Genomic DNA, 23,209 nt, shown 5'->3' on the forward strand with positions numbered 1-23,209 from the left:
TCTGGAAGGCTTCTTCACTCATGCGTCTGGTGCTTGGGCTGGGAGAACCCAAACAGTGGGGCTTCTCAGGCATCTCTCTCTATGTGGTCTTCTCCACTTGGGCTCTCAACATGAGGACTCAGGGGCACTAGACTTCTTACATAACAGCTGACAAGTGTCCCAGGAGAGCCCGCAAACTAGAACAGCCTTTATAAACCCAGCCTTGGAAGTCATTTAGCTTTGCTTCCATCACAACCTGATCATTCCATTCAACCTGATCAGGTTGAAGGGAGGAAATATAATCCATCTCTTGATGGGAGGGGTGTCAAAATATCTGTGGCATGTTTTAAAACCTCCACCATGTCCTGGCCCAGCAAACCTGGAGCATGTAGCATCTCCGAATATGAGTACTAAGGGCTGCAAGCTGGGAGAAGTAGCGTCATGGCTACTGGAAGGACCAAGCCAGTCTGCACGGTGACCTGGGACCTGGAGCCTTCACAGCGGAGTGGACCAGAATCGGGGCCTGAAGAGTGAAGAGCCAGCTTCTCCATAGTGACTCCATGTGACAGAGCCTGGGAATAGCAGGAGTGAGGTGACTGGCTGCTGACCACAGAAGCCAATCTAATTGGTTTAATAAAAAAAAAAAAAAAAAGATGTGTTCAAAGCTATTATGCAGTTCACAGAATCTCCGGGAAAGCCAGAGAGTTGGCTATGCATCTGGGGACAATGCTCAAAGAGCGCTGTAGGACTGCTCATCAGAGGCTCCCACTGCCGCTAGCTCGGGTCCCAGGCTCCACGCAGAGGCGGGGCACTGGGCACTACTGCTTGACCCTCTGCCACGAGCTCGCGAGATGTGGAGTGCTGCCATCACCTTACATTTAACCCTGGACTCAGCACTCACTATCGTATGAGGGAGACAGAAAAAAATTATAAAGCTGCACTTTGCCAGGGGCAACGGAGAGGAAAACTCAAGGGAGACGCATAAATCAGTCTGAAGTGTCAAAGAAGGTCTCCCCAGTGGTGAGCTTAATCTGAATTACAGAAGGGATTTCCAGGCAGATGTAAGTGCAAAGGTTCTGTGGCTTGAGGAGCCAACCACGAAAGGGGACAGAGAGCAGTGCAACATGATGGTGGGGGTGTCCAGGGTGCAACTGAGGAGCTGGAGAGGGAGAGAAGGGCAGGTCAGAGAGGGCTTCATGCCAAAGAGTTGAGACCACTGAAAGACTTTGGAAAGTTCACCCTGGAGGCATTGAGGAAGATGTACTGGAGGGGGTGAGATGGGGTAGGAGAGACAGTTAAGAGACTATTGGAGCAATCCAAATGAAAAATGGTGAAGGTAGAAACTACAGCAGGGCATTTTAAAGAGGATGGCACTGATCCTGAATATATTAAGGAGTAAAATGGATGGCAGCTGGGGACAGAAAGAGAGGACAGGGCACTAGAGAGAGGGATGGGAGTCTAGAATAACTCCCAAGTTTTCTCTTGGACAATGAGATGATTGCTGTTGCCATTGATTGAAGAAATAAAGGAAACAGAGAAAGAGAAGCAGGTTTTGTTAGTTAAGGATATTGTGAAGCTGTGAGGTCTATGGGAGCCCAGGAAAGATGTACATAGCATGCAGTAGGAAATATGAAACTGAAAATGAGGCAGAGGTTTGGAAGTAGCCAGAAACCCAACCTAGAGAGACCACACACCTGAATTTATCCTGATGGTCTAAAACCCTGCAGTCCCACCCAAGTGCATTCCTTCCATCCTATCCAGCACATTCTCTCTGGATGCTGAGTGATCTTACATTCTACCCACAAAGATCACTTGAAAATCTCTTCCCTGATTGTTGTGCTTTGACTGTGTTCCCCCAAAACTCATGTTGAAATCCTAATGCCCAATATGATGGTATTAGGAAGTAGGGTCTTCAGGAGGTGCTTAGGTACCTAGGAGGGTGGAGGCCTTAAGATGGGGATTAGTATTTTATAAAAGAAACCCCAGAAATTCCACCCCCCTTCCATCATGTGAGGACACAGAGAGATGTCAGTCGTCTGCAAACTGGAAGAGAGCCCTACCCAGAACCTGACCACTCCAGCACCCTGATCTTGGACCTCCAGACTTTAGAAGTGTGAGAAATAAACTTCTGCTGGGGCGTCTGGGTGGCTCAGTCGTTAAGTGTCTGCCTTCGGCTCAGGTCATGATCCCAGAGTCCTGGGATTGAGCCCGCATCGGGCTCCCTGCTCTGCGGGAGGCCTGCTTCTCCCTCTCCCACTCCCCCTGCTTGTGTTCCCTCTCTCGCTGTGTCTCTCTCTGTCAAATAAATAAATAAAATCTTTAAAAAAAAAAAAAAAAGAAAGAAAGAAACTTCTGCTGTTTATAAGTCACCTAGTCTGTGGTATTTTGTTAGAGTAGCCCAAGCAGACTAAAACACCGATCAAATTTGCCTGATGATAGAATACCTGAAATGGAAAGCCATTATCTTGAATATATCATGGAACCAGCCCATGCTTATGGATCTGGTGCAGCCATCTCTTGTCCTTCACATTGTCCCTAGTTTGAAAGCTATTCATGCTATTAATTTTTTATTTTTTTTAAAGGCAGAGCCTGGAAACTAGGGGAAACTTATTTCCCCTTCATTTGAGCCCTTTTTAGAAACCAATGTTCTCGCCTTAACACTGGGCAAAGATTGATCATTATGGCTGGAATGGTTTCACCACTTGGCATTTATTTTCATCACAATAACACTACTCGGGCCATTTGATGAGACATTGGAAAAGACTAAAAAACAGAAACTGCCCTTGATCATTTGTATTTTGTTGATTGTGTATTGTTTCAAATAACACAGAGGATTCTACTCTCCAAGCATTCTGTGTTAATATGTTACATTTAACCCCAATACACTTGGCATTCTTACTCATTAATATCATCATGTTTCTTGATGTCCATGACAGTGAAGAGACCATTCGGGGTGTCCAGAAGGTGTATCTGACTGCTTATGCTTATAACCGGACTGGAAAGCTCTGTATAGAAAACACAGACTAGTCTCAGCCACCCAGAAGATCCCATTCCAAGGCACATGTATCATGCAGACAAGAATCAGCACAAATACAGCATATTTTATATTTTCATAATTTTGTTTTTATAATATTGACCAAAATTGCTTTTCCCAATTCCTCTTTCTTTTTTTTCTCCTCTCACTACAAATATGTCTTGTCCTCAGTATTCCACTGAAAATTTTCTTACGAAGTTTACCGTGACCTCCCTGTTATTAAATTTAGTAATCAATATCAAGTCCTCATCTTCCTCCACACCAGCCAAATTGATGGTTCTGTTGTTCTTAGACACACTGCAATAAAGCACTCTCTTGCTGCACTTGGATGACCCTTCTGAGCCTCTTTTGCCACTTCCTAGTTCCCGGACCTCCTACAACTTATACTTTGTTCTGCTTCTCTACATACTCACTTTTTAGAGGATCTCTTCTAGTCCTATGGCTTTAAAAGTCATTTCTATGCTGATGACTTCTAAATAAATTTCTATTCCTTGTCCCACCTCTGAACTACAAATTCAGAATAAGTTTCTCAAACATGGTATGTCTGAAATTAATTTCCTAAATTTTCCCTGAAATCAACTCCTTCTAGAATCCTCCCCATTTCATTTAGTGAGAATTCACTACCCTAAGTGCTGAAACCAAAACCTTAATGTCATTGATTTCTCTTTCCTTCATTTACCATACTCAATCCAACAGCAATTCCTGTTGGCTCTACCATCAAGTTCTATCTAGAATGTGACCACTTTCACACCTCCACTACTCCTTCCCCGGGCCGAGTCACAATAATATCTTACCTGGTTCATTACATCCTAACTGCCTTCCTGGCTTCAGCTCCTGCCCATCCACAGTCAAAGTATATCTAGACAACCTAGCCATTTGCTAGCAGGAAAGACCTGGAAGTTGTAGGTTTGCAACCAACAGAATCTGTCACAATAATAACAAGATTTGCTGATTAGATGAAAGTGCCCTGTAAAGAGGCTCTTTTCAAACCTTTTATGCTAACTATTAGGAAGAAAGGATGGAAAGGGGTCATCTAGAAGTTAACATGATATGGCCAGTCAGGGCTGGCTTCTTGTCCATGAATCCTGTGCCCATGTACAAGGCACTGAACTCAGAAGTGTTTCACATTTGCTCTAATGCTCTCCTGTCATCATCTTGAAATTCTTCATGATTTTTGAACAAGGAGCCTTGCATTTTTATTTTGTACTGAGCCCTGCAAGTTACGTAGCTGGTCCTATAGTCAATGCCAAACTCTAGTATCTGGCAGCAGGAATTAAGGAGGAAAAGTAAATCTTGGAATTACTGCAGCAGAACAACAGATATCTAATGATTGAATATGAAGTGAATTGTAAAAATAAAACTTAGAATCTTGTTTTCTGGGAAGATGGTAATGATTCCACACAGTGGAAAAGGAAATTTGTTTCAGAGAAAAAGAGAACAACTCTATCAGTCCAAGGAACTAGAGTTTGAGAATTTAATCTCTAAAGAGAGTTGAGACAGAGAAGACTAAATCTGAATCCTCAGAGCAGAGGCTGTAGTTAAGGTGTAAGAAATTAGATGAGATCACCAAGGAGTGAATGTATAGAGAAAAGGAAAAAAAAAAAAAAAAAAGGAGAGGTTTTGGGGCTTCAGTAACTGAGGGTTGGAATCAGGTTACTACATTCTCTCTTTTCTTGTGGAATATTTATTCACATATGGGAGAGTTTCTCTGAAGACCTGAAAGAACCAAACCTGGTTTAAGGGTTTGAGTGGTGGAATTAGGTGGGACCGCAGAGGTAATCTAATTGAACACCCACACTTTAGAGATGGGAAAGCCAATGCTCCAGAAAACATAAAAAATGTTCTATGTTCCCTTTTCTGAATGTTTTGAAATGTGCATTTCAAAATGATCAAACAGGAAGAAAAAAATCTTTGGCATCTCGTGAAGGTAGAATTAGCCCCTGCTTTGACTGGATACTGTCATATGACTCCTCTGTACTTTGACTCCCTCACCGTAGAAGGCTGACAATACCTCCCAGGCACAGGTCTCCCCTTCCTCCATTGTGGTAGGCAGATCACAGCCCAAGGGCTCCTGGCTGAGGCCCGCAGCCTGGGGTTGGGCTACATCTGTGTGTGGGCCAGGAGAGACTTCTTATTGTTTCTAACTCACCTTAAGTCTGCATCCCAGTAAAGCGGTGTTCTGAACGTGAGATGATGTGAAGTACATGGCACAGAGTAACCTCTCAATAAAGAGGGACAGAATTCTTAGGAACTCTTTGGTGCACATTTATCATACTTATGAAGCTTGTAACAAACATAAAATGCCAAACTAGAATTTATTGGTAATTTTAATAAGAAAGGATGCACCTATTCCCAACACTTGCAATACTGCCCTGGATCTTACTGTAAAATTCTTGGAAATTTCCGGGATACTAACATAACCAGATATTTACAGCTCTGGTAAAAAAAAAAAAAAAAAAAAAAAAAAAACCCTACTGCAATATTATTTAAGGATTCTGCACAGCGCAGGGAAAAAATACTGAGAAACTTCACCGTAGTTACCAAATTTCAAAACATGGTGAGCAGAAAAGCAGTGATTTCCAATTGAGATTTAAAAAAAAAAAAAAACTGTATTCGAGTGTAGAGTAGAATACCGTTTCTTCCTTATCAAGAAAGAAACTTATAGTTTTTATTGTCAAACCAGTTTCTTCTTCCAGAATTTCTAAATGAGGATCTCGCTCATGCTTGCCAGTCAGGCACCACCACCTCGTCCTTGGGTTGAGCGGCCCGGCTCCCGCTCCCCCAGCCGCGGCCACCGCGGGCAGAGGACCTGGCGAGCACGCGAGGAGGTGAGATCCGGATTCCGGTCCACGTGTCACGCAGAACCGAGTTTTCAAACCGAAACTTAGCTGGACCCCTCGCAGTGCTCTCTGTAAGGGGCTAAGGGAACTCATTTCTTCCACGGCGTCCACGCCCAGAAAAGCTTGTCCCTACGGACGGGGGCGGGGGCGACTGCTGGGCTGAACTCTGACAGGTCGGTGGGGCTCTTCACTTGGCTGCCCCCTCAGGCAGAGGTGCGCCCTCAGGCAGGGTGGAGGCGCGCCGCGGGCACTGTTTGGACTGGAGCTCACCACTCCTACGCCTCGCTCCCACTTCGCCTGCCTCTGACGCACCACGCTTGCGCGCAGGCGCACAGTAGGGGCCGCGGGCCCAGGCCAGCGCGTGCGCCATGCCGCGCGTCTTCGCGACGGCGCCGCCTCCCGGCCAGAGCTGAGTAAAGGCGGTGAGGGCCCGCCTCCCACCTCGGAAGGAGGCGTGGGCATGGAGCCGGCTGGGGACGCCGAGCCCGGAGCTGGGGACGCCGAGCCCGGGGCTGGCGCCGCTGCCTAGGGCACCCCGTGGGCTCCGTGGGGGCACGGCCCGGTGCTGCGCGGATGGCCCTGCTCCCGCGGCCCGCGTTCGCCCTCGTCCTCCTCCTCTTCCTGCCCGCCGCTCTCAGGTGCCAGGAGCAGGCCCAGACCACGGACTGGCGGGCCACCCTGAAGACCATACGGAACGGCGTTCACAAGATAGACACGTACCTGAACGCCGCCTTGGACCTCCTGGGAGGCGAGGATGGGCTCTGCCAGTATAAGTGCAATGACGGTGAGAGGGAGCCCAGGTCCTGCGAGGCCCTCGCTTTCCGGGTGTTGTGGAGGTGTGGGATGCAAGGCAGACCTTGACGTTGTCCTCTAGCCGTGGAAAGACTTAACCACTGCTAGGGTCCTACCATTCTTGTGATTGAGCAATCAGGTTAGAAGTTCGCACCACTATTGTTAGCCTGTGAGAGGTCACCTGAGGTGTACTCTCCGTTCTGTTTTCATTGCTTTTGAATCACTACGTTTTCTTTTTCTCTTTCTTTTTCTTTTGCTATTGCACCAAGTTGCCTCAGAACTTTGTGACGTACGCATCATGGGAATGGAGTGGAACAGACCGATTTTAGCCCTATATTTTAGCACCGTTAGTCAGCCGAACATGCAGAATCTACCGAGAATTGTCATCACGACGTTTTACCTTTCTCAAGAATTGCTTTTAATTTTTTTTTTTCCTGCAGGGCCACAGAAAATGAATTGCGACCTTTGTACAGACTTCTGGTGTACTCTATTGTTGAGAAAGAGTTCTGATAATTCTTCTAGAAATTGTCTATCACTTGATAGAAATTTTCTTTCCTTGGTTAATACTACTATAATTGTTTTAATTTACTTTTCATATTTTTTAACTTTTAATTCTTTTTGAGTCTGAGAACTTGTTTGGTGCCATCGTTGGTAATAATAAACTCAAGGTCTTAGCAGAGATCTTTCTTTTCAAGCACTTGCTTTTTTTGAATGTTTAAATATTGTAGCAGCTCAGGTAAAGTACTCAGGCTTCTCTTTGGAAATTAAAAATTTTAAGATTTTGATTGGGAGGTCATGTTTCCAGTAAGAGTAGACGAAGTTGGGGCCTAGTTCATTTAGTGCTTGGCACTAAATAGTAATAGGGAACTCAGTGACTAATGGTAAAACCAGATTGCATGGAGGTGAATTTAAAAGAAATCTATGTCATGTAAAACTGGGATGCCACTTGCTGCCTGTAATTCTCAAAATAATTTCTAGTTTTATGTTAATGGAGGTAAAGAATGAGCCATATTTCGTATGCTGTGAAGTGCAAAATGTTTCCTTCCTAAATTTATGTCTAAATGTTACCACCGGTATGCAATTGGGAAGGATGTTGCTATGAGGAATAAGTGAATTATTTGAAAATTAAATGGTTGCCTTTTCTGAGGCAGATGTCATAATTTTACTTGGTCATCCCCATTCATTTTGGAGATTCAGCAGTAAACAAAACAGACAAAATTCCTGTCCATGGAGCTTACATTTTGGTGGGGAGAGACAGTAAACTAAAAAACAAGTAAAATAAGCCAGGTATGCAGTATATGTAGGTCTGAAGTTTGCCAGTGTTTTGAGAACAATAGTAAAAACAGCAGTGGCAGTGTTGGGAGGCAGTTTACTCATTTTAAATAGGTTTTCAGGGAAGGTCTCACTGATAAGACAGCATTTGAGAAGAAATCTGAAAATGCTGAAGGTGACACTGTGATGATCTGGGGATAAAACCCTCCAGGCAGAGGGAATGGCCAGTGTGAAGGACCTGAGGAGAAAGGCCAGTCAAGGATGACTCCGAAGATTTTGGCCTGAGCCAAAGGAAGGATGTGGTTGCCATTTACTGAGATAGGAAAGGCTTAGAAGGAGCAGTCTTCATTAACTTGTGATGAGTCAGGGGTTCTAGAGTTTATTTACATTTAAAATAGCTCTGAAGTTGAATGGATACCGTTCCTATTATAAAGATGACTTTAATCTTTTGTTTTACTTAACCCTTTTTATCTTCAGCAAGCTTCACTAAATTTACCTTGTGGAGTCTGAAGCAAGATCTCCAGCATAAAAAAACATAAATGAACTTGATAATTTAGGAAATGGTATGCTTCAGTGAACATCCTTTTGTGTCTTAGTAAATACTGTCTTCTCATAGGACTGTGGTTCCAAGTCACCATGTTGATAATTCCAACATAATGAAAATTGTTCTTTAATTGCTATTACTTGAGAAGTCTCCCTGGAACACTGTTTCAACCTTTCCCAGATTTTGGAATGCAAGTGATCAAATCAGAACCAAACAGAAACAGACAAATCCCAAAGCTAGAGGAGCATGGCAATTAAGGAGTGTTTAATAGTTGCAATAAAGAGGTAAAGGGAGCTTAAAAAAAAGACTTGGTAGTAGGGAGAGGGTGATCAGATTAAAGGGCACTCACTTGTTGCATTCAGTTATCTTTGTTTTATCAAAAGGATTGGCTTTATGGAGACTTGCTCCCTTCTGGCCATCCTCCCTCTGGTGAGAACAACACTTTATTGAGATTGAAGTAAAGTTACTTAGGGGAACAAATTAGATGGTTGCTATTTTTTTCTATTTTTTTTTCCCTGACAGCAAAGAAAATTTGAGAAAGAAAACTTTCTAATTTCTTTTGAAAAATAGAAAACAAAATTGGCTTGTAAAATGCTTTAGAATTATGAATAAGTAGCTCATTCAGTGATTTATGTTTTAACAGGATCCCTTTGGCTGTTGTGCAAAGGATAAAAAGAGTCCAGGGAGGTGGGAGAACAAGAATGGAGGCAGAGTGACAGGTGCAGGAATTCAGACAAAAGATGGTGGTGGTTTTGTCCAGGTTCATAGCAAGAAAGGTCATGAGAAGTGGTTGGATTTGGGGATATATTTTGAGGCAAGAGCCTGAAGGATTTGCTGATAGCTTGGAAGGAAGGTGTGGGTAGGGTAAAAAAATGATTCCAAAGTTTTTGGCCTGAATGATTGGAAGGATGGGGTTGCCATTAACTGCTATAGGGCAGACCATGGAAAAAAGTCACTAGGAAAAATAATAACATATTTGTATGCTTTTGAGAACGAGTCAGTAGAGAATGAAAACACTGTTGAGGGAGAAATGAAGGAGAATTATTGGAGTCAGGTCCTTAGGTAAGTGAGAGGAGTGGGTTCCAGTGCATAAATAGATTGGCCAAGAGCACGGATGGCCTATCCCTATTAATAGGAACAGAGGTAGAGGATATGGGCACAGAAGCTGATTAGGTGGTTAGATGTCCGAGTTCTCTTCCCATCACTTCAGTTTTCTCAGTGAAATAGGAATCAAGGTCATCAGCTGAATGCGAAGATGGGAATGGAAGTGTTGGAGATTTGAGGAAATTAGGAGAGTGAATGGACTAGAAAAGTAAAGTAGCACAAGGCCCTCCAAAGATTAAATCATGAATTAAAATCTCAAGTGTTTAGGAAAGCAGTTTTGAATTCTACACTGCATTTCCTATAAAGCACAGTGCTAAGATCTTTAACCCAACAGCCTTCCCTTTCTGTTTCCCATCTGCTTCAGTGTCATTCATGTGAAAGAAATTGGTCTGTTGGGAAATATTTACATCAAATTAAAAAAAAATATATGTAGAAAAGATCTATCATTACCTCAGTCCAGGCAGATCTTTAGATTTTATCTGTCCATACAGATGATAAAGCATCAAGAGAGGAGCATTTGCCTAAGTCAAAAAGTAGAATCAATGAATAGTATTTCCATGTAGTTGTACCCAGTGGATTTGGTTTGTTTTTTTAAATTCTTCTCATTTTTTTTCTTAGCTTTCTGTATTTGCTTACAAATTTTAGGGGGTAGTGACTCTGATACATCATGGATTTTGGTTTGATTTGATATTGCTTCTTCTGTTACTCAGTTTTTGCTTGTTTTGTGTATTTGTCTGTTCAGACTCCTGTAACAAAATACCATAGACTGGGTGATTTAAACAACAGGAATTTATTTCTTAGAGTTTTGGAGGCTGGAAAGTCCAAGATCAAGGTTTGGCCAATACTGTTCTATAGTGAAGGTTCTTTTCCTGGCTTGCGACAACTAACTGCCTTCTTACTGTTTTCTTACATGGTTGGGGGTGGGAGAAGCAAGTTCTCTGGTGTCTCTTCCTTGCCCTACTCTCATGACCTTATCTAAACCTAATTATCTCCCAAAGGCCCCATCAGCAAATGCATTGGGAGTTAGGGCTTCAACATAGGAATTTGGGGGGGGACACAGTTCAGTTTATAGCACTTTGCAAAAATTGGCACTCAGTAGAAATGCTAAATTTTTTAATGTTTAGCAGCTTACAACACCATTTATAACAACATTTAAAATGATATTAACATACTTATAATTTTTGAAGTGTATAGCAACTTACTCTTTAATAATCAACTTTCTATGTAACTTGTCTTGCTCAGAAATAGTAATTTCAATTTAAAGGTGAATTTAGAACTTCAAAACACTTTAAAATGTTTTGGGAAATCTGTTATTTCCCAGTTTTCTGGGGTTTTGGGGGCTTGGGGGTTGGGTTTTTGGTTTTTGGTTTTTGGTTTGTTTGCTGTAGATAAAGAATATTTTAATTTCAGGAAGGAATTTCCCCTTTTTTTTCTCCAGTAATTTCGCAGGTGCCTACTATGTGCCAGGCATCTTCTAGGTGAGCAAGACAAAGTTCCTGTCCTCATAGAAACTGACTAATTATGGGGGGGTGGGAGGATGGGCATTAAGGAGGCCATGTTTGGTAGTGAGCACTGGGTGTTATACGCAACTAATGAATCATTGAACACTACATCAAGAACTGATGATTTACTATATGCTGGCTAATTGAACATAATAATAAGAAAAAAACAAACAGAAAAGAAGAAATTGGCTATTATGTTAATTTGATCAATGAATGTTAGAAAGAAGAATAAAACCAACCAAGGGTATATGGAATGGTTATAGAAGGGAAGGGGCACTGTCTTAGATGGAGTGAGCGGGGAAGGCCTCTCTGATGAAGTGACATTAGTACATTCCTTCAAAAGCCAAACAAAAACCAGTCACGTGCCCCCTTTGCCACTTATGCTGGGGAGCCAGTTTTATCAGCATTTATTTTATGGTATTATTATTCAGTAGTTCATGTGCAGTAGGTCTTGGTTCTCAGTGCATTTTATCGGCTTCCCTCCTGAGAGCAGTTTTAGACACTGGCTCTGTTTGAAACAACTGCCCCCCCCCATCCTCCCGCCTCCATTTTCAGTTTTGCTGACACATTTGCTTCTGTACCATCTCTGTTCCTCTCCATTCTCCTGTAGCAGGCAGGCTTTGATTTGTTTTGGTTTTTCTCCCTGACTTCACTTGCTTCTGATCATTCTCCCATTCAAAGGTAATTATCTTTTACAAAATGAGAAAATACGTATATTAGTACATATATATGTACATACCTATGTATCATTGTCATTACATACATCAAAATGTTAAAAAGTGTTGTATAGACTCAAAATTGGAAGAATCCATAGATTTATATAAAATACAAAGGGAAGGAAAAATAGAACTGCTTCTGTACTATAAATATTAAAACATTGAGGGAAATATCTTCCCAGTAAAAAAAAAGTAGACACTTGATATTAGAAACCCACATGCCTTTAAAACTCTAGGCCCATATCAGTTGTCTGAGGGAGGTACTCTTTGATTCTCACGGAAAAGGGATAGGTACCAGAAATCTGGAGACTGGCAAATGGGGAATATACAGGGTATCCAAAAAGTTGGAAACAAGATAAATAGTATGTTAGTTACATTCTCAAGTAATGTGCCCAATATGTGTTGCTTCAACCTTTAGATACTTTTTAAGTGATATACTTCTGAATTGATAGCAGTAAGTCCAGTCGTTAACCTGAAAAATATGTTTAGTAAGTACACTACTTTTCCTGTTTCCAGACTTTTTGAATATTCTTTGGCTTATTTATTGTACTTTTTTCAGATTAAAAATTCAACCCATTGCTTAATGGCTATTGCTAGATGAGTTTCTAAACATTTTAAACGGTTGATTGTTAAAAACCCCTGATGAGAGAGCATCATGATGAAGCTTCCAGGAACTAGAATGGCTTCCCCAAGAATATCATGCTGATCCAGCTTCCCTCCCATTCATTGAAGTGATTTCTAGCATGGTAGGACAAAGAAAACCACAAATCAGATGGCTACTTTTTCATGACACTCCCATGAGAAATGTAAGCTGGATAAAACTTGATTTAAATGAAGTCACAACTGATTGGTCTACCCAAAAGGTTGGGTTGATGACTTCATGGCTGCTTATAGAGAGGGCTTATCTATGGCAGGGTGTTGTGGACCTCTGCCTTGGTTAATATCTGTGTCTCAAGTTTGTGAATGTCTGGGAGCAACACTAATACTGGGTAAATAGCTCTAAATTTAAACTGTGCTGAACAGTCTTGAATGATGAGCTAAAACTAACAAGGAAGAATTTCACAATCTAATATTCAGGCTCAAAATTTAAACTGTAGAAGTGCTGAGTCTCTAGCAGTAGAGTTTATTTTAGAAAGAACTGATGGTTTTTTCCTACTGTCCGATGTATCTTAGAACTGAGACACAGCTAAAATATATGCTAACCATCTTAGGTTCTATTAATACAAGTACTTTATCTACTTCAAAATAGGCCCATCACACCTATTGGTGTTCAGTTTGGGATGGCACATTTTAAAGAGATGTGACAAACTAGAAGTGATCAGTCTTTGGAGGTTGATTAATGCTTGCCAAACTCAAAGGACACTGAAGGATAGGCAGCAGTACCATGAGTATTAGAACTGCCACAGGGAATTGCCTTCCAAGTCACCTGCTCATTCATTCATTCATTCATTCATTCATCAACAAATATTTATTGAGAACCTAACCATATGCCGGGCACTGTTGGAGGCTTTGAAGGTATGAAACACAAATTCCTGCCTTCATGGAATTTGTATTTTAGTATGGGGAGACAGAGAAAAAGTAAGTAGGTTAATAATATAATGTTTGAAGGTTATGCGTGCTACAAATGTATGGTCAGAGAAGGCGTTGCTGAGAAAGTGAAGGAATTACTATGTAGATACCAGGAGTAAGAGCATCCACATAGAAGAACAGCAGGTTCAGTGGCTCTAAGCCAGGGGCAGACTTGGAGTGTCTGTGGAACAACGACGAGGTCAGATGTGATGGAATGAAGTGAGAAAGAAAGGGAGGTGAGAGGACAGTAAGGAGATGAGGTCAGAGAAGTTATAGTGTGTTGTGTGGGGGTGCAGATTATATAGAGTTTATAGGCATTGGAAAATTTTTGACTTTTATTCTGAATAAGATGCGAAGCCATTGGAGGGGTTTTGGCAGAAGAAAAACTTGATCTAACATTTTTTTTTTTTTTAAAGATTTTATTTATTTGACAGAGAGAGACACAGCGAGAGAGGGAACACAAGCAGGGGGAGTGGGAGAGGGAGAAGCAGGCTTCCCGCCGAGCAGGGAGCCCGATGCGGGGCTCCATCCCAGGACCCTGGGATCATGACCTGAGCCGAAGGCAGATGCTTAACTGACTGAGCCACCCAAGCGCCCCGATCTAACACACACCTTCTATAGGATCCTTTTATAGGATCACTCAGGTTTGGTGTTGAGAATAGACAATGGCTGGAGGTGGTGTGTGGGGTTGCTGTGGAGTGGGGAAAGCGAAGTAGGGAGACATTAGGAGGTTATGGCAATAATCCACGGTGGCTTGGAGCAGGGTGGTAGCAGTGGAGGTGGGAAGAAGTGATTAGATCCTGAATATTTTGAAGGTAGAATCAACAGGACATGCTGTGGAAATGGATGTGGGATATAAGAAAATGAGAGTATTAAAGATGGCTAAGGTTTTTTCCTGAGCACCGGGAATGTTGGAGTTGCTTTTATCTGAGAAGACAGAACTATGGATGGAGCAGATTTGGGGATGAATATCAGGAGGTACCTCTTAAGTCTGAGGTGCCCCTTAGATATCCAGGAAGTTAGTATATCCTCCCTCTGTGGGCCCTTTTAAGTGGAAAGCCAAATCATAAACAGTTTTCTTAAGAATGAAGGACCAAAAGCAGGAATTGAAGGATCACAGTGACTCATCCATGATAGCTTGAGGTATGTACCTTCATTTTCCAAGGGCCCAGAAACAACCATCCTTCTTGGACAGTGCTAGAGAAAGAAAACCCAACTTCTGTCATTGGCCTCCTCATTCCTTAATCCATTATAACCATTCTCTTCGTACATACTGTTCTTCAGACTGGGTGGAGCCGGCTAAAGCGTCAGGAAGTTATACTTTCTTTAGGCTCTAGTTCATCACTTCGCCGAGCATGTGAGTCTTAGCAACTCACTTAAACTATTTTTAGATCCTTACTTTGAGTGGGTTACTTATTTTGATGGTTGAATACTGGAAGGGTTGCTTTTTTTCCCCCTCACTTTACTTTTGGAGGGTAAACTTATCTTTATTTAAGTCTTCTAGTAATAAATATTAGTTGACTGAAAGTTGGTAGATACTTTGTGTTTTTCCTAAGGAACTATGAGGAGATACTTGGAATAACAGGGGATGTTTTGCTTTTAGAATTGAAGATAAATGGTAGTCTGAAATGTTGGAGGGTTTATCATGTAAAATATGTAATTGGCTTGTTTTGTGTTCCCTAGGGGTAGAGGATTGCTCATAAGAAAACAAGAAAGAATTTAACAGTTAGTGCCATTCCACAATGGAATAGGCTATTTGTTGATACTGTAGGAGGATTGTGGGAATCATTCCAGAGAAAGTAAGTGACGGGTATCTTGAAGTAATTTGTATATCTCATGAGGAGAGATATTTTTGAAGTACTTTGCAGCAGTTAAGATTGCTGTGATAATGTCATCTTTCTCCTGGTTACTGAACCATTGGTGCTGTTAGGGAGAATAGAGCTGGAGTAAGATGGTTCACCAAGCTATCTTTATTCCTGACCTTTTTCCTTAGCTGGCAAAGAAATGTATTTGTGAAATGGTTGGTTGGAGTCCAGGCTAGAATGTGTGGTCCTGTAATGTCTTATAATGGCATTGAGGCAATTAAATGTTTGTTGGATGACCTTATCTTCCTTAGCTTTAAGCTCTATGAGTAGACTGGTTAGTTAATGGTTATTGAGGTTTGTGTGAAGTGGAGTATTGGCTGAAGACTGGGAAGATACAGTTCTTGCCCTATAAGTTTTTGGGTTTTTAAAAAATTTTTTATTGTTATGTTAATCACCATACATTACATCATTAGTTGTTTTTTTTTTTTTTTAAGATTTTATTTATTTATTTGAGAGAGAGAGAGAATGAGAGAGAGCACATGAGAGGGGGGGGAGGGTCAGAGGGAGAAGCAGACTCCCTGCCGAGCAGGGAGCCCGATGCGGGACTCGATCCTGGGACTCCAGGATCATGACCTGAGCCGAAGGCAGTTGCTTAACCAACTGAGCCACCCAGGCGCCCTACATCATTAGTTTTTGATGTAGTGTTCCATGATTCATTGTTTGTGCATAACACCCAGTGCTCCATGCAGAACGTGCCCTCTTCAATACCCATCACCAAGCTAACCCATCCCCCCCCACTCCCCTCCCCTCTAGAACCCTCAGTTTGTTTTTCAGAGTCCATCGTCTCTCATGGTTCATCTCCCCCTCCGATTTCCCCCCCTTCATTCTTCCCCTCTTGCTATCTTCTTTTTTTTTTTTTCTTAACGTATAATGTATTATTTGTTTCAGAGGTACAGATCTGTGATTCACCAGTCTCGCACAATTCACAGCGCTCACCATAGCACATACCCTCCCCAGTGTCTATCACCCAGTCACCCCATCCCTCCCACCCCACTCCCCACTCCAGCAACCCTCAGTTTGTTTCCTGCAATTAAGAATTCCTCATATCAGTGAGGTCATATGATACATGTCTTTCTCTGATTGACTTATTTCGCTCAGCATAACACCCTCCAGTTCCATCCACGTCGTTGCAAATGGCAAGATCTCATTCCTTTTGATTTGCCCTATAAGTTTTTAACCAAAAAATGTGAGTGTTAGAATGTACAGGGAAAGAGGGTGGATTTATCTTTCATACATATGGACCCAGTCTGGCATATAACCTCTGAAATCTCCTGAAGGTCCAGAATAAGCTTTTATATGTTTTGTATGGTATAGGCTTAGAATAATGACATTCACTTATGTCAGTACCCAAATATTAAATATTTCCAAGGCTAGTCTAGTAGTACCTCATAGACCTTTTTGCGTGTTTTTTATATTTGAAAGTTAATTATGATACCATTTATATTTTATAGGATCTAAGCCCTTCCCGCGTTATGGTTATAAACCCTCCCCGCCGAATGGATGTGGCTCTCCACTGTTTGGTGTTCACGTAAATATTATTATTTTCTTATTTGAGAAGTTTTATGATTAGTAGGCTATGTAGTACTCTTTTTTTTAAGATTTATTTATTTATTAGAGAAAGCATGCACAAGCAGGGGTGGGGAGGGGCAGAGAGAGAGGGAAAGAGAGAATCTCAAGCAGACTCCCTGCTGAGTGTGGAGCCCAGCAAGCAGCTCAACCCTGGGATCATGACCTGGGCCAAAATCAAGAGCCGCGTGCTCAGCCAACTGAGCCACTCAGGTGCCCCAACTATGTAGTACTCTTAATAATTCAAGATTGTCAGTGTATTCTCAGGGTCACAAATAATTTTGCTTACAATGTTAATTAGGTTTATTATATTCTTTTATAGCTAAAACACATTTAATAAGTCCTAACAAAACTAAATGGAATAAAATTCATGTTTTATTTTTTAATCTTGTAGATGTTAATACTATTAAAAAGATGTTTCCTCATGTTGCAAACATGGTGTAAAAGTTTGGAGTATAGAAGTAATGCTACTTAGATGAAAAAGTATAGATAAAACATAATATTTTCTGTATTAAAGCAAAGCTAAGGAAGATAGCTGTGTTTTTTTTTTTTTGTAGGCGAGGCTGAATCTGAGCCAACTGTTGCAGGAAAAAGGTGTTTATGAGTGATTCCTAGACACGGGTTTTGCAATATGAAGTTATTTAAAACAGTTAAAGATAAGTTATAGATTTGAAGGAACAGTATCTTTAGGGAATGGATACTTAAAGATTGAACCACAGTAACATAAACTGTAAGTTGTAGGAGCTTAAAACTTTTAAGTTTTCAGTGATATTTCATATAAAGTACATTTTATAGGGGGAGAGGTACAAAATACCTCGGAATGTCCAAAAATCAATCTTTGCTCTTAGCCTGACCTTTGTGTTTTTGAAACTATGTTTTGTGTTTTGGACAATTGGAAGTTACATTTGTTACCAGCAGATAACTGAATATTGCAAAATAGGGAGTTTTGAGGCATGGCTGAGAGGGAGAGAACATGGGTGCATGTGGGTTGAGTGATGGGCAGATGTATAAATAACATGGAAAACATCTGTAGACAGAAATGGATTTGGGAAATTACACAGTATCATCCTTGATTTCTAAGTCTACCTGAATGCAGTATTTCAGCAGAGGAGTTTTGAATTTCATCAACTATAATCCATCCAAATGCTTCTTTCAGCTTAATATTGGCATCCCTTCCCTGACAAAGTGCTGCAACCAACACGACAGGTGCTATGAGACCTGTGGCAAAAGCAAGAACGACTGCGATGAGGAGTTCCAGTACTGCCTCTCTAAGATCTGCCGGGATGTGCAGAAGACACTAGGACTGGCTCAGCACGTTCAGGGTAAGGATGATCCAGCGGGATGGAGATGAGAGCAGTCTGTCAAGTTTTATTGCTTGACTGCTTTATGTTTCAGTACAGGATTTACCACTAGAAATCTTTCGCTGTGTATTACTCTATCTATTGTGACACAGCCCCTTCAATTTTTTGAGATGAGGAGTTATTGACTTTGTCATCTCCAAGTGAGATGAGTTGCCCGCAACTGTTCAAAGAACAGTTTTGCCTAGTAGAAAAAAACTTTATAGTTATAGAAGCAAAAAGTGTTAGGAAACCTTGGGAAGATGGTATCAAAAAGTGTTAGGAAACCTTGGGAAGAGGGTATGCGAGGCAGAGAAGAATTTATCCAAGATCTTGTGCCCTGTAGTCTATCTCTAATTATCCAGAACCTAAAGTTTGAAACCCTGGATCCCATGATTTTAGAAGTATAACACAGGATTTAGAGTGGGAAGTTCTAGAAGATTTGAGCTTTAACTGTCTCTTCATATGTATCTGTGTCAGGATGGTCCCCAAAACAACCCCCAGGTTTGCTAGGAGGACTCATAGGAATCAGGATACAGTCATACTCAGAGTGAGGGGATACGAAACAAAGTCAGCAAAGGGTAAAGGTGCATCAGTGTTGTCATTTATAAAATACTACCTACCCATCTCATAGAGTTGTCATAAAGATACAACAAGATATCTGTGGAAATACAAATCACTGTACAAATACTAGAAGTTACAAAATCTTCTCACTGTCAAGCCGAAGTATTTATCATACATCGAAATCGGAAGAGAAGGTGCAAGAAAGGAAACTACACATTTTTAATCATTTTTCATAAGGTACCATGCTAGATATTTTAGATATGTTTTCCTCAATGTTCACAAAAACCCAAAGAAGTAGGTAGTGCTATACTTATTTTTCAAGAAAGGAAAAGGAGGTTCAAAGAAGTAACTCTTCCTAAGTTGCATACTTTCGATTTTAAAACTTGTGTTCTGTCTACTGCAGTATTCCCCAAACAATGTCACAGGTCTGATTCTGAATTCCTAGTAGTAACTGTCAAGGAAGAAGTCTCTGCTCCAGGTGCAGCTTGAACCCCCAGTGTTTGAATCCTTTGCATGCTTTCGGCTGAGGCAAACTAGTTGCACAGCGGAAGCGTACATGGATGTATTTCCTGTCTTCTGATCTAAGGGCATACTAATGTGGCTAAATGATGAAGCCAATTTCCTTTCAATGCCCTATTGAATAATTATAGCCTTTACACTTCTGTGGTGGTTGTGTTCCTTAATGACACAGCCTTTTGGAGAAGTTTGAAAATGTCAGGATTTTGCAATGAATAGCTTCTTCCTTTTTTTTTTAAGATGTTATTTATTTATTTGACAGAGAGACAGTGAGAGAGGGAACACAAGCAGGGGGAGTGGGAGAGGGAGAAGCAGGCTTCCCGCCGAGCAGGGAGCCCGATGTAGGGTTCGATCCCAGGACCCCGGGATCATGACCTGAGCTGAAGGCAGACACTGAGCCACCCAGGCGCCCCAAAGAGTTTCTTCCTTAACATGAGTATTTGAAACTGGAAGTATTTGGATGACTAAAAGCTACTCTGTGCTGTGTCTCTGGAAGTGAAGTGTATGAAGATAATCTCACCTGGATGCTCCAGGCTTCTTAGAATAAGTAAATCCATTATCTTTTTTATAGTCCTAAAAAAAATTTTAAGCCCTGCCAGAGAAAAAACACTTGATTCCTAGGTCTCCCTTCCCAGGCCGAATTGGGATATTGAGAAAGAGAGAGAGAGAGACTGGGGTCCATTTACCTTAGCATCTTAAATGATGTGTGATCAGTTCTCAGAAGTCATTGGCCGTAATTAAATGTCTTGAGGTTTCTCTGTTTTTAACCTTTATTTTTCTACACCTAAATATCTTTCCTTGAAATGCAAAATTAAGAGTGTTCTAAGGCATATTTATTAGTGGTATTTTTCAGATAAAAGGAAAAGTAACAGTGATGAACTAATCAGTATTATTGAGAGAGACTTGTTTGCCTAGTAGAAAAAAAATGGGTTGAACAGTTGTGGGCAAACAAAAAAGTAGATACATGCTCAAGTGAAAGTCTATATGTATGTGCTTCGGGCCTCTGAGGGTTTGGGAGGACGTTGGCGTAACAGATGTTTAAGTGCCCACCGAGGATGTGCTTGACACTGTGCTGTAACATGTAATGTATGTGGAGGGAGAGCGGTGCTTTGCGGTTTGCCCAGCAGTAACAGCACTTTCTTACTTCGCAGCCTGTGAAACCACAGTGGAGCTCTTGTTTGACAGCGTTATACATTTAGGCTGCAAACCATACCTGGACAGCCAAGGAGCCGCATGTAGGTGTCGCTATGAAGAAAAAAGTGATCTTTAAAGATGATGCTGACAGTTGGTGACAGCAGATAAGGACAAAAGACTATAGCCTTTGACAAAGAACTACTGTTTTTACAGCATAAAGCTGCCTTATTTTTGTGAAAGGATTATTTTAAGACTTTATTTTGACATTAAAACTTCAAACTAAAGAAAAAAGTGGGGGAGGTGATCTTCCTGGACGTTGCTGCCTTAGTGTACCAAATTGTCTTGACCAATCTCAGAAAGAGGTGCATGTTAAGGGGAGAATATTTTAAAAGGAGGAGTCTGTAACTCAGTTTTCACAACTGTATTTACCAAAACAATGAAGTCAAATGTAAAATTGATTACAAGGTATGTTGAACATTATCTTATTTGGAAATATGGGAAAATCTTCACTTAGAAGTATATGTTTACTATAAAAATTTAAATATACATTTATTCCTGGAAGGCTCTGACTTTATTTTTTCTCTGTTTTAATTAACACATAACATGCTGTTTTTCCTGTAGCCAATTGAGCAGTTCTATTAATGACAAAACTAGTTATAAGGACAAAGTTTCCATGTTTCTTTTTCTTATAAAATTGGAACCATCAGCTGGTGGCCTCTTAGGGAGCAAAACCAGGATATCTAGCTATTATGTAATGTGTCTAGAAGGTGACATGAACAAAAATCAGAAGCACAGCCACTTGCATTTTATGAACCATTCATATGACAAATATCATATTTTGCTATAACCTTTGCCTAAATTGAAGAAAAGATGGATTTAATGAGACAAATGAAAAGTTATTTCACATACACATTAGAACATTATATGCTGCTATGCTTTGGTGTTTATTCTCTAGCACTTGGTCCTCATAGTAGATTCAGTTATATTTTTAAAAGTCTGTAATCTTTTCCTAATAGTGGTCTTAATAAATATTGTTCTTGATACTGTTTTTTAAAGTCTTTAACTGTGGAGTCAGAAGGGATGGTAAAGCAAGATACAAAGAACTATCTTTTGTAGATTTCTTATTTACATTGAAAATTATTAGCAGATATTTGAAAGCAAATCCCAGGACCTCTGCTGCCTCTGAAAATGTCTATATGTGTTCAAAGCTTTTCCACCCTTTGGAAAGCGCAGCTGTATTCCTCTACCGCTCTTTGCCTACCACTGGCTGTTGGCTTTCCCTAGCCTAGGATCCCAAGCCATGGAGAGCTTGTGGGTAACCTATAGCCACAGTTATTAAGATAAACTGCTTGGAATGTCAGAGAAGGACAGCTGCAGAAGTGGTTCTTTTTAAGTCAGTACAGGCAGAAATGGGCAGAGAGAAAAATATGTTCTGGAGAAAGGGCCACATTCCTAACTTTGAATAGATATCATTGCTAAAAACCTAATAACTTCCCAAACTGAGATGATGGAGCTTTTCTGCTAAGAGATGTGTCCTCTATGAGACAAGGCAAGTGTATCCCTGTGACTAATTGAGCAAACTGGGCTCTAACTTAAATGTTTAGAACCCTTAATTGATACTTTTCAGACTTTTTAAAAGGTAACAGTTTTATAAGCCATTATCCATATTTAATCTTTACCAATATTTACTATTGAAATACTTGACCAGGTAACTTTAAACTTAGATTCATGGATTTTCTTGGCAGCATTGGCTTTCTCAAGAGGACAGACTCAGAATTCTATGAAATATTTAATTCATGGTCATAAATTATATACAAAGATCAGTAGAAGCTGTTTTTATATGTTAAGATTTTTATCTTGGAATAATTTTAGATTTACATAAAAGTTGCAAAGATAATACAAACTTGCTGTATACTCCTTACCCTTAATGTTAACATTTTACATAACTGTGAAAACATTTGTTAAGAAACCAACATTGGTAATTGCTATTAACTAAACTCTAGACTTCATTTGGATTGTACTGGTTTTTCCACTAATGTCATTTTTCTTTTCCAGGATACAATCTAGGATACCACATTGCATTTAGTCATCATGTCTGATAAGCCTCTGGTCTGCGATGGTTCCACAGGCTTGTTTTTCAAAATCTTGACAGTTTTGAGGCATACTGGTCAGGTGTATTGTAGAATGCCCCTCAGTTTGGGCTTGTCTGATGTTTCCCTCATAATTGGGCTGGGGTTATGGATATTTAAGGAAGAAAACCACAGAGGTGATGAAGGGTTCTTTTCAGCAAATTGTATCAGTAGTTGAATGTTATCAACTTGATATGTTAACTCTGAATACTTGGTTAAGGTAGTGTCTGTCAGGTTTCTCCACTGTGAAGTTACTGTTTTTCCGTTTCCATACTTCTGTTCTTTGGAAGCCAGTCCCCAAGTCAGTCTGTGGGAGGTGGGGGGTGCGCAAGACTCTGTTCCGCCTCCTGGAAGGGGGAGAATCTTTATATAGTACTTCGTATTTTTCTGTAAGTAGGATTTGTCTCCTCACCCCTCCCATTTATTCAATTATTTATATTAGTATGGACTCATGAATATTTCTTTTAGACTTTGGGTAATATTTATTTTATTGCTCAAATTGTTCCAGCTCGGCTATTGGGAGTTATGTCAGGTTGGTTCCTGTGTGTCTTTAATGTGCCCCCATCCTTTTGATTTTTGAGCACTTCCATACTTTCTGGCAAGAAAGTAGGAATGTTGCTCTGGGCTCGTCTTGTATATTTCCAGCACTAGAATCAGCCTCTTCTCCAAAGAGTACCGGTTCCTGTTATTGGAGAATGGTTTCTAGTGGAACTTAGAAACCAATATCTGGGTGCTGGATGTGCTCA

The 23,209-nt window shown here is 40.8% G+C and overlaps 1 protein-coding gene across 1 annotated transcript; it reads left to right on the forward strand.

Moving 5' to 3' along the window:
• The first annotated feature begins 6,203 nt into the window (after nt 1–6,203).
• On the forward strand, nt 6,204–22,395 carry PLA2G12A (phospholipase A2 group XIIA). Its single transcript, XM_021684493.1, has 4 exons — nt 6,204–6,637; nt 16,669–16,745; nt 17,940–18,105; nt 20,352–22,395. Exons 1-4 carry the CDS (start codon nt 6,427–6,429, stop codon nt 20,468–20,470), a joined length of 573 nt encoding a protein of 190 aa, XP_021540168.1. The 5' UTR covers nt 6,204–6,426; the 3' UTR covers nt 20,471–22,395.
• Nucleotides 22,396–23,209: the final 814 nt, after the last annotated feature.

Source organism: Neomonachus schauinslandi, chromosome 2 (genome assembly GCF_002201575.2).
Source record: "Neomonachus schauinslandi chromosome 2, ASM220157v2, whole genome shotgun sequence".
Taxonomy (NCBI): Eukaryota; Metazoa; Chordata; class Mammalia; order Carnivora; family Phocidae; genus Neomonachus; species Neomonachus schauinslandi.

What these genes read in the sequence shown, in the direction of transcription:
- PLA2G12A (XM_021684493.1), top strand. Translation starts at nt 6,427, where the DNA reads ATGGCCCTGCTCCCGCGGCCCGCGTTCGCCCTCGTCCTCCTCCTCTTC. An exon ending in CCAGTATAAGTGCAATGACG is followed by an intron (nt 6,638 to 16,668) that starts GTGAGAGGGAGC and finishes TATATTTTATAG; the next exon opens with GATCTAAGCCCTTCCCGCGT. An exon ending in CTCCACTGTTTGGTGTTCAC is followed by an intron (nt 16,746 to 17,939) that starts GTAAATATTATT and finishes TGCTTCTTTCAG; the next exon opens with CTTAATATTGGCATCCCTTC.